A 10,582-nucleotide genomic window follows, 5' to 3' on the forward strand; every position below is an offset into this window, starting at 1 on the left:
GCTGTGGGTCACAATTTCAAACAGGAACCTTCACTTCTTCCTTCTCTGTTGGAAAGCTGCACTGGAGAGTTAGACTTGTGAACTGCCGGTCCAGTCCTGTTCCATTAAAGTTAATGGGGAACATTTCATTGCAAAACTTCAGCAAATGCCTAATTCAGATGAGCATTTATAGGGATACAAAAATCCATAATAAGCACTGTTAAGTTCAATGGGGAAATTAATCACAAGTTTAAATGTATGTCCCCAAATTAATGGGGCTTTAAAAGACTGGCTTGTGATTCAGTAAATTAGGACTAGTTATAACCTAGTAAAATGTTACCTTTGCACCATTATTATTATTATTATTATTATTATTATTATTATTTCATGATAATGTGTTTGCTGTGAACTGCATTTCTTTTATTAAAGCAAATTCACCCCCATAACAAGACAATTGTACAGATTGCCTTGTACATTCACTTGAATGTCAGGTATGGGCTGTTTTTCCTAATATTGCAGTAAGTTGGGCAGCCCTTTCTTGTGGGACTCCCATTGTTTCGTTCCATTTCATAGAAGTGTTTTCCTGTGGATCCCTTGTTGGTGCAATGAATATAGTAGATGGGGGGGGGCAAAAATGTATCCACTGCATTGGCAGAATTGCATGCATACCAACCTTGGCTATTTTCAGTATGAATTGAGCATCTACAGCTTCTACCAAATGCAGGCTGGAGCCCTGGGCACCTTTGAATTGTGTAAACTTGAGTTTAGCAGCTCAGATCAAAGTGAATTATACAGTGTAAAGGTTGAAAGCTGCTTGATACATCTTTTTTTCCCCAGAAAGTTTCTCAAGTATCAAGGCAGACAAGGATTTCTGGAATCTTAACTCTTATAACTTTGAACTTAGCTGAATCCAATTAGTGTGTGCTTAATAAAAACATTTCAAATGCAGGAAAGAATAAATTTTCCACTGAATGGTAAAAACATACCTACTACAAAGACAACTCTTGCATAAATATCTCAATTCCATGTCTTATCTGCTGAGTCCTAAAAATAAGTAGGCTGAAGGGCTAAATCATATTGCAAATATTTAGAATGTGTTGACTGGTTCTTTTTTTAAAAAACAAAATAGTTACATGGCTTCAACATAACTTATTAATGCTGATTATTAGTTATATGTGAGCTCTACTAACTTTTGAAATATGATTTCTGTGTATTTATTTGGAGAATGATTTGTGACTGAGTGCATTTGTTACTGGACCATCTTCCCTAGCAGCCCTGTGATGTCGTTACATAAAGGAATTCGAGGCCAACAGTAAGAGCCGGAAGCATGTAAATGGAAAAACAAGTCAAATAATTAAAATTTAAACAGGCTTTAATGTTTCTTTGTCTCATAACCCAGATTCTTTGGATGTCTTTTACAAATAGAATAAGGGAATGCCTTGTTGAATTTCCTAGACATGTAAAATGCCAATACAGTCTCTACCTGAAATTTTGATAGAGGGCAAAATTATTTTGTGCTTATTTTTCTAACTTTGCTCACCCGTTTTCTTGCTAGTTTGTATTTCACAAGCAATATCTTCAATCACCTGATGATTTTTTTTAACTCTATTAAAATTTTATCCTTTTTTCTATTGCAATAAGAGATTCCTCACTTGTGTGTTTCGTTATACCTGTTTTCTCTTTATCTTCTGATTTATATCCACATTCTGTCTTACAGAGACATGTAACTCAATCTAGTGGTAACCGAAAATTCAAGTGCACTGAATGTGGAAAAGCTTTCAAATATAAACATCACTTAAAGGAACACCTACGAATCCACAGTGGTAAATATCTTAAGTCCTGCTTGCCAGTATAAAATGTTGCATACCACTTGCTATGTTAAAACTATACCAAATTATAGCCTGCAGCATAAATTATGTGTTTTGGAGTGTTGAACATAATTTGTCAGCAATTAGGTAAGATATAGTGAAAGCACATAAATATGTTAAGGAGGCTCAATAAAGAAGGTTACTGTACATTCAAAGCTGTTCTTCGACTGTATGACCCTTGTTCTGGCTAAATTGTAAGGTGGCACTAAGTTGTTTCAGCCATTGGATATCCATTGTCCAGTGTTCGTACTGAGAAGTGGTGATTTTAAAGTTTATACTTACTGTATTGCTGTTGAGTTGTATCCAAAGGCATTTTCCATTCATGGGTAGTAGTAGTAGTAATAATAATATAATAATAATAATAATAATAATAATAATAATAATAATAATTATAATTTATTATTTATTCCCCGCCCACCTGGCTGGGTTTCCCAGCCACTCTTTTATACCTTGCACAAGAAAATATAAATAACATTCAATCTGTGCATCAGCTTCTGCAAGCAAAACCACAAGAACTGTTATAGATCCTACCTGATATAAAGTACTGTATTACCTCTGGAGCAAGCATTTATGGAACAGCAAGTGCAGCTATTTTCTTTCTGCTAGTTAAATGTTTGGTTCATGCAGCTATAGCTGTCATATGCCATTCATTTATTGGATTTTGCCTTCTTAAAAAAAAACCTTCTTTTTCCCTTTTCTGGAGCGTGTGTGTGTGTACAATGTCATTTATTGGTTCAGCTGAACAGATGAGCTTTTGGACGCTTATCTTAGATGATATGCAGATTTTATAAATGTGTGAAATCTTGATTTCCCCCCCCCCATAGAAAATGTAGTACAGTCCAGATTAAATCCCTACCTTTGGAGAGAAAAATTCATAGTTAAATGTTTAAGTACCATTGAGGGGATTTGGCAATAGCTAACACTCATTGGATTGTGCCTTTTGCATTGTTTTTTCTGAAGGCTTTGGTGCAAAGTTACTTGAAAGGGTAGTATAAGTGTGCATATGAATTGGCTTGTCATTAGTTTTGCATCAGTAGATTTTGAGGAGCTGCTGAGCAGATATTGCGCCAGATCCAAGGTGTCTTTCCACATGTGGAAAGCACTTTCTGCTGACGCAAGTTAGAGCGTTGTGCAAATAAAGTGAAGCTACATACAAAGTGTTCCACATCTTGTGGAAGCATGATTGCTGTAGAGCCTACTTTTTTGTAGCAGTGTGCTTGCAGCTATTATCCTTCTAGACCCTTAAAATCCAAGCTATAATTTATTAGTTCAGATTCCTAGATTATAATGGCTTTCTTTCTTTCTTTCTTTTATACCTCTATAGGAGAGAAGCCATATGAGTGCCCAAACTGCAAGAAACGTTTTTCCCATTCTGGTTCCTACAGCTCCCACATAAGCAGTAAGAAATGTATTGGTTTGGTGCCTGTGAATGGCCGGGCACGATCAGGGCTCAAGACATCTCAGTGCTCTTCCCCTTCCCTTTCTGCATCGCCGGGTAGCCCAGCAAGACCACAAGTACGACAAAAGATAGAGAATAAGCCGTTACAAGAACAGCTCCCCATTAACCAAATTAAAACTGAACCTGTGGATTACGAATTCAAGCCCATAGTGGTTGCTTCAGGAATCAACTGTTCAGCCCCTTTGCAAAACGGGTTTTTAGTGGTGGTGGCCCGTTACAGGCAACCAGTTCTCCTCAGGGTGTGGTGCAAGCTGTTGTTTTGCCAACCGTTGGTCTGGTGTCTCCAATAAGTATCAACTTAAGTGACATTCAAAATGTACTTAAAGTTGCCGTTGATGGCAATGTAATAAAACAAGTGTTGGAGAACAGTCACGCCAATCTTCTTACATCCAAAGAACAAGAAACAATCAACACTGCATCCATACAACAAGCTGGACATTCCCTCATTTCAGCTATCAGTCTTCCTTTGGTTGATCAAGATGGGACAACCAAAATTATCATCAACTACAGTCTGGAGCAGCCTAGTCAACTTCAGGTTGTGCCACAGAATCTGAAAAAAGAAAACCCCGCCCCAACAAACAGTTGCAAAATCGAAAAGTTGCCAGAAGATCTTAGGGTGAAATCTGAGAAAGAAAAAAGCTTTGAAGGAGAGACCAATGATAGCACTTGCCTTCTTCGTGATGACTGCCCAGGAGAATCCAATGCACTTCAAGAATCAAAGCACTATGATCAGAAATCCCACTCAGCCATCTCAGCTCAGCGGTGCAGAAGCTGAGAAGTCCGAACCCTCTGTTTCACCAGAAACAGGGGAGCTAATCTATCTCCTGGCCAACCTCCTCTAAAAAATCTTTTATCCATTCTAAAAGCCTATTATGCATTAAATGCACAACCAAGCTCAGAAGAGCTCTCAAAAATTGCCGACTCAGTAAATTTGCCATTGGAGTAGTAAAAAAGTGTTTGAAAAAATGGCAAGTGGCCAAATTTCTGTACCATCATCAGGACCATCTTCCCCTGAGCCTGACAAATAAAAAATTCTGTGGATAATGATGACCACGCAGGACTGGAAGCGGCAAATGAACAACCAGGGACGGCACGTCTAATTCTGAAAGCTCCATCAAGGTAGATAAACCACAGACTGTATCAACAGGATCAGCTCAGAATGGTTCACGGAGTAACACAGCATCCCCATCACCCCTTAACCTCTCTTCATCTAGAAATTCACAGGGTACGCGTACCTAATGAGGTGTCCAGGAAGAGCCACAATAGAACCTCTTGACCTTTCACTACCAAAGCACATGGAGAAACATTAGAGCGATCTACTATAACTAGTGTTTACCAGAACAGTGCTATTCTGTCCAAGAAGAACCATTGAACTTGACTTGTGCAAAAAAAGAACCGCAAAAGGACAGCAGTATTACAGACTCTGAACCAGTTGTAAATGTAATCCCACCAAGTGCCAATCCCATTAATATTGCTATACCTACAGTCACTGCCCATTTACCTACAATTGTTGCCATTGCTGACCAGAACAGTGTTCCATGCTGACGAGCTCTTGCTGCCAATAGCAAACCATTCTTATCCCACAGGTAGCTTATACGTATTCAACCACCGTTAACCTACAGTTCAGAACACCAAAAACAGATGCAGGGCCAATGGAAGTCAGGTACCTGAACCAATATATAATTATATATTTTAATTAATGAGGCAAACATATAAAGTCACAAAATAAGGTGGGGAAATGAAGTGTTCATTTTGCTAATATTAGATTATTCTGACTAGCTGCATTTAGCTAATACGAGTTAGAATGCATTTTCTGTGCAAATACCTCACACTTAATGTAAGCAAGGCCTTCATTCCATATGCCAGACACCATTTAGCTTTACTTTGGACTAGATGCAGATGACGACAAGAATTTGTGTCTGGTATTGCAATTCCCTTTCCATGTGGCCACGCTACACAACGTGATTATCATAGCCTCTACAATGGTAATGTTACACACCTTTGACCTGTGTCCATTATATTATGAGGCACGTTCCAAAATATTTATTGAGGGTATTTTAACAATCAACGCCTGCATTTTCTAATTAGTAACAAAATTATTAGCCCTGTGCTGAATTCTCTAATTTTAATAATTCCTAAAGAAATGTGCATGTTACTGCAAATACTGATCTGCCCAATAATTGCATTGTTTCATGGCTTTTTTATATTGTTACTTTTCTCTGGTTACTGCTTGATTATACTGCCATATTCCGGTCTCCATCATCCTCATTTAGCCCAATGCCTTTTAGCCTTTAATCAGCCGAATAAGCCATATGATTCTGTCTGCAGGTGTCTAAGATGTTATCCCATGGTGTTGTTGCCATAGCCAGTCAGATTAAATGGCAATAAGGGCAAATGAAGTCAAAGGCAGTGAATGTGAATGGGTTATATAAACTCTAGCCTGTGATTAGTCAGTGAGCTACAGACACCTCAGCAAGTGCTACTCTCCCTAGCAAGGACTCATCCCAGCTGTAGTTTGGTTACAGGAAGCTGTCTGCTGCTAACATGGAGTCTTCACACAGTCCAGGCAGGAAAAGCCAACCTTGGCATAGATGTCTAGTTGTGAGGCAACAGGTGGGGGGAGGGGGCTTCTACTGCTACATCATGTCTGCTATGCAGTAATGCGCTTAACATCCTGGGAGCTAGCTGCAGATGCTGGCAGGCCAGACACCCAGTCCCCATATTCCATTTTATGCACAAGCTGCTGTTTGTACCTTGTTCTCCATATGTCATAGGATGCAGCTAATGCGAGTCACTGGTCTAACTATTAAATTACTGAGGGAAATCAGTTTCTGAGTGACTGATTATGTAGTGATCACATTATTATTAGATGCATTGAATACAAAGTCTCCTTTTTTTAGCTTGTTTTTAGCTTGTTGATGCCATTAATGCTGGAATTGAAATTACTTTTGGGGGTTTTGCCTTAACAGTCGAGGGTGAACTTTTAGCACAGGTTCATTGGAAATGCATTAGAAATATATGCAGATAATTGAGAGTGAAATTAAACAACTTTTAAAACACATACAGTACATTGGAAAATTATTTTACTTCTTCATAACTGGTATCAAAGTAGTGAAATCTGGAGCACCTATACATTACTGCTAAAAACATTTGAGAAAGCTAAATGAACATATTGGCCAAGTGCCTTCTTACAATTTTTTAGTCTATAGCATCCTTGCCTATGATATCACCCTTCTTAATTATAGAATAGCTTCTCTGTTCCACTTGAAAGCCTGAACATCAGGCAATTATTTAACCTAAATCTTCATGACCCCCAATTATTAGCAAAGTTAGAATGGTAGGTTACAAAAAAGATAAATCAATGTGGTTGAGATTTAAATACATTTACCAAAACCTAGTAAGAAAATAACTTCATACTGCCTGTTGTGTTCACTGCATTTCAGTAGAATGTTGTTCCTTGATTTCTCAGGATGAAAGGCAAGACACTAGCTCAGAAGGTGTATCAAATGTAGAGGATCAGAATGATTCGGATTCCACACCACCGAAGAAGAAGATGAGGAAGACAGAAAATGGAATGTATGCTTGTGATTTGTGTGACAAAATATTCCAGAAGAGTAGCTCACTCTTGAGACATAAATATGAACACACAGGTATGTGAACAAGAAGGTAGATGGGTTGAGTTTATTAAGTCTACCCAGAGCCAACTGTAGTCATTGGCAACTAGACAAGCACAGGTGAGAATATGCCTCACCATTTGCGTAAAAAGGCACCTCCAGCCTGTCCAGATTGGGTTCAGAGGAGCAAGATTGTGCAGATAAGGTTGCCCACACAGGTGTGCATTTGCATTGACTACAGATACAGAAGGCTGACAATATAGCTGCCTTGGTGGATCAAGACAAGAACATAACAAGTTGTATCTAATTAATTTAAATACAGGTGAATTAAAAAAGAGTGAATATGACTAGCGATGAAGCCAGAAAGAAAGTGATCAGTTAGTTATAGGTAACATTAGATGCCAAAGGCCTCTCCCATCCTCCACTCTTTAAGAGTTTTATCAGTGGTCAAAGTGGTAGTCACGTTTAGTTTTGTCTTTGAGCGAAACAGTGAACAAAACTGTTCAAAAAGACCAAACAAATCATGGGTCGTCTGTATGTGTGTACAGTGATCAAGTCCCAACACACACGCCTGGAAGTTATATTGTTTTTCCTTTTTCAGGTAAGCGGCCTCATGAGTGTGGGATCTGCAAAAAGGCATTTAAACACAAGCATCATTTGATTGAACACATGCGACTGCACTCTGGAGAAAAGCCCTACCAATGTGACAAATGTGGCAAACGTTTTTCGCACTCGGGGTCCTACTCCCAGCACATGAATCACCGCTACTCCTACTGCAAAAGGGAAGCTGAGGAACGTGACAGCACAGAACAGGAAGAGGCGGCACAGGAGCGGCTAAGTAATGAGCATGCAGGGCCCGGGGCTTCCCCCTCGCAGCTCGACTCCGATGAGAGAGAGAGCTTGACGAGGGAGGAAGAGGAAGACAGCGAAAAAGAGGAGGAAGAAGAGGAAGACAAAGAGATGGAGGAAGAACCGCCAAAAGGAAAAGAATGTGGGAAATTACAAGAGGAGGGGGAAGAAGAGGAGGAGGAGGAGGAAGATGAAGAGGAGGAGGAGGAAGACGAAGAAGAGGAAGAAATAAGTGAAGGTAGCATGAAGGATAAGGAAGCTGTAAATGAAGAAAGCAGTGCTGAACAAGAAGATATACAGAAAGAGGAACCAATGTCAGAATCAGCAGCAAATAAAGCTTAACTGATGGTGTGGTTTTGTACAAGGCAGCGAAATTGCTGCTGGCAATGAAGGTTGTTCTGTACTCTACATGCTTTTCATGGAAGCACAGTAGCTTGTGCACTGTGATTCCTGTTCACTACTGTGTAACAAAAAAGAAAAAAAAACAGAAAATATAAAAAATATATATATCCAGGTGTGCCTGAACCTCAAACCTAGTAATTTTTCACACTTTTCAAAGTTAGGAACAAGTTTGTGACCTGAAACAGATTAGAAGAACATGGTGACTTTGGAAGCAGATATTTAACATGTTGTAGGAAACATGTTTTATTTGATATGTGTTGGACATCAGTTTGTTTTTATCAGTATTAAGACAAAAATAATTTTTCTTTTTTTCTTTTTTTTTTTTTGTTGGTTCAATTTTTCAACTGTACAATTGGGAGAGATTTATGTTGTTGTCGTTGTTTTGATTTTATCAGTGAAACAATTCTGCTAATTCCGCTTCAGTATTTTATTATATTTTTAAAATGTGAGAACTTCTGCACTACAAAATTCCCTTAAGCAGAAAGGTATGATGCAGTTCCAAACAGTGCTTGACTACCTTTGTAAATTCAGCTTAGAAGGTAGCAGTTAAAAACATTTAGATGTTGTTAGTAGAACATGTTCTCATTTAAAGTGTATTGTTAGCCTTAAGGAAGCAGCTGATAGAAGAATTGAAGTTTCTTACTCATGTGGTTGAAAATGTAGTTTGAAAAGATTGTGGTGGGGTTCTGATTGCAGGGACTAACAGTGTTAATACTGGTAAGGACAGCCAAGTTGTCAAAATCAGTGTTTGTAATTGTGTCTGGAGTATGTAGTTTAAAATATGAAGGATATGACATGAAGCTTTGTATCTCCTTTGGCCTTATGCAAGACCTTGTGTGCTGTAAGTGCCATTTCTCAGTATTTTAAAGGCTCTGACCAGCCTTTCTCCAATGTGTGGCCTACAATAACTAGCATTTGTTGATTTATATTGAACTTCTATAAAACAAAATCATGGGGGGAAAACACTTAGCCATCAGAAAAGTAAAAGCACTGGTACATTTCATAATGCAATTCTTCAGTATTATTTTTTCTTTAATTACTTACTTGGAGAATTTCTCTATAGTAATTACGAAGGGAAATTTTTAATTTGTTTTATTGGTTCACTTAATTTCAGACACATACATCATATGTTATTGGGCTCATAAATGTTTCCAAATGTTAGTTATTCTGGACCCCATTTATTGACAATGTTAGCTGATTTTAACCTATCAGTATTATTTTATTTCTTTTAGTTTTTAGATCTGTGCAACATTTTGTACTGTATGTTTTCAAACCTGGCAGTATTAATACCCTTCTTACTGACATATGTACCTTTTAGTTTTAGAAAACTTTTATATTTATGTGTCTTATTTTTATATTTCTTTATTTATTACACAGTGTAGTGTATAATACTGTAGTTTGTATTAATACAATAATATATTTTAGTATGAAAATTTGGAAAGTTGATAAGATTTAAAGTAGAGATGCAATTGGTTCTCTTGCATTGAGATTTGATTTAACAGTGTTATGTTAACATTTATACTTGCCTTGGACTGTAGAAGAGAAGAATTAAAACGGGAATGTATCAATTTTACAATCGCAATCAATTCATTTTACCTTTTCCGAGTTTTTAATATAAAGCTCTTAAATTTTGAAATTCACTGTATGACTAATAGCATGATGCTCTGCCGTTTTATTAAGAGTTTAGTCTAACCATAAAACACTCATTTCCTTAGCTAAGCCAAGATAGAATAATCTTCTAAACAGTGTTGGGAACAATGTTTAACATTTCTGTGCCAATTTGTTCCTGTATTCATGTATGTGAGTTACAAATCTGAAACTTTTTTTTTTTAAGTTCCTTGTTACATCATGGTCATTTTCTAGTTTTCTACCAGACTCCCCATCTCACAATAAAAAGCGTCAACAAGCCTGATTTACTGTCATTATTGCAGAAATAAAGCAAGGAGAGGGTTGTTTGGCACATTCCTGTGGGACATCACTGAGGCTGTGTGTGCCCTGTTTATTTCACAAGAGCAACTGGAATGACTTCCCCCTCAGTTGTAGAAATGATAGTTAGGTGCAAATGTAACAGGAGAAACAGGGAAGCAAGAACTTTTACTGTGAAGAAAAAAGTAACTTTACTAAGCTTCACGGCTGAGAGAAATTTTTGCGTTCCTCACCCTTTGTTGCTATGCTCCCATTCTTTCATATTCTAAATTTTAGAAATTGCTGCTGTGTTGTGGGTTGGGAATCCTTACCAGCATCAGCCAACAGATGCTCTCAACAGAAACACAAAAGCATGCACTCTTACCTACAGCAGCAGTATCTGACATGCTTCTGGAAGCTTGCTTTCCTTTGTCCTGGGGACAACTTTGAAGCACCGCGAAAACCCGAGATAATAATTGGACTGGAGACTATGGCAGGATGCAGAA

The 10,582-nt window shown here is 37.9% G+C and overlaps 1 protein-coding gene across 1 annotated transcript; it reads left to right on the plus strand.

Annotated features, from left to right (window-relative positions):
* Positions 1-1,591: 1,591 nt before the first annotated feature.
* ZEB1 (zinc finger E-box binding homeobox 1) lies at positions 1,592-10,081 on the plus strand (the record flags this gene model as incomplete). The annotated part of the gene is given in 15 exon segments (XM_033166348.1): positions 1,592-1,802; positions 3,172-3,498; positions 3,501-4,035; positions 4,037-4,116; positions 4,119-4,248; positions 4,250-4,329; positions 4,332-4,387; positions 4,390-4,567; positions 4,570-4,596; positions 4,599-4,649; positions 4,652-4,867; positions 4,870-4,917; positions 4,920-4,969; positions 6,776-6,956; positions 7,522-10,081. Coding segments are annotated over 15 exon segments (2,760 nt in total), but the record flags the coding sequence as incomplete, so codon positions are not given.
* Positions 10,082-10,582: the final 501 nt, after the last annotated feature.

Source organism: Lacerta agilis, chromosome 12, assembly GCF_009819535.1.
Source record: "Lacerta agilis isolate rLacAgi1 chromosome 12, rLacAgi1.pri, whole genome shotgun sequence".
In the NCBI taxonomy this organism is placed as follows: domain Eukaryota; kingdom Metazoa; phylum Chordata; class Lepidosauria; order Squamata; family Lacertidae; genus Lacerta; species Lacerta agilis.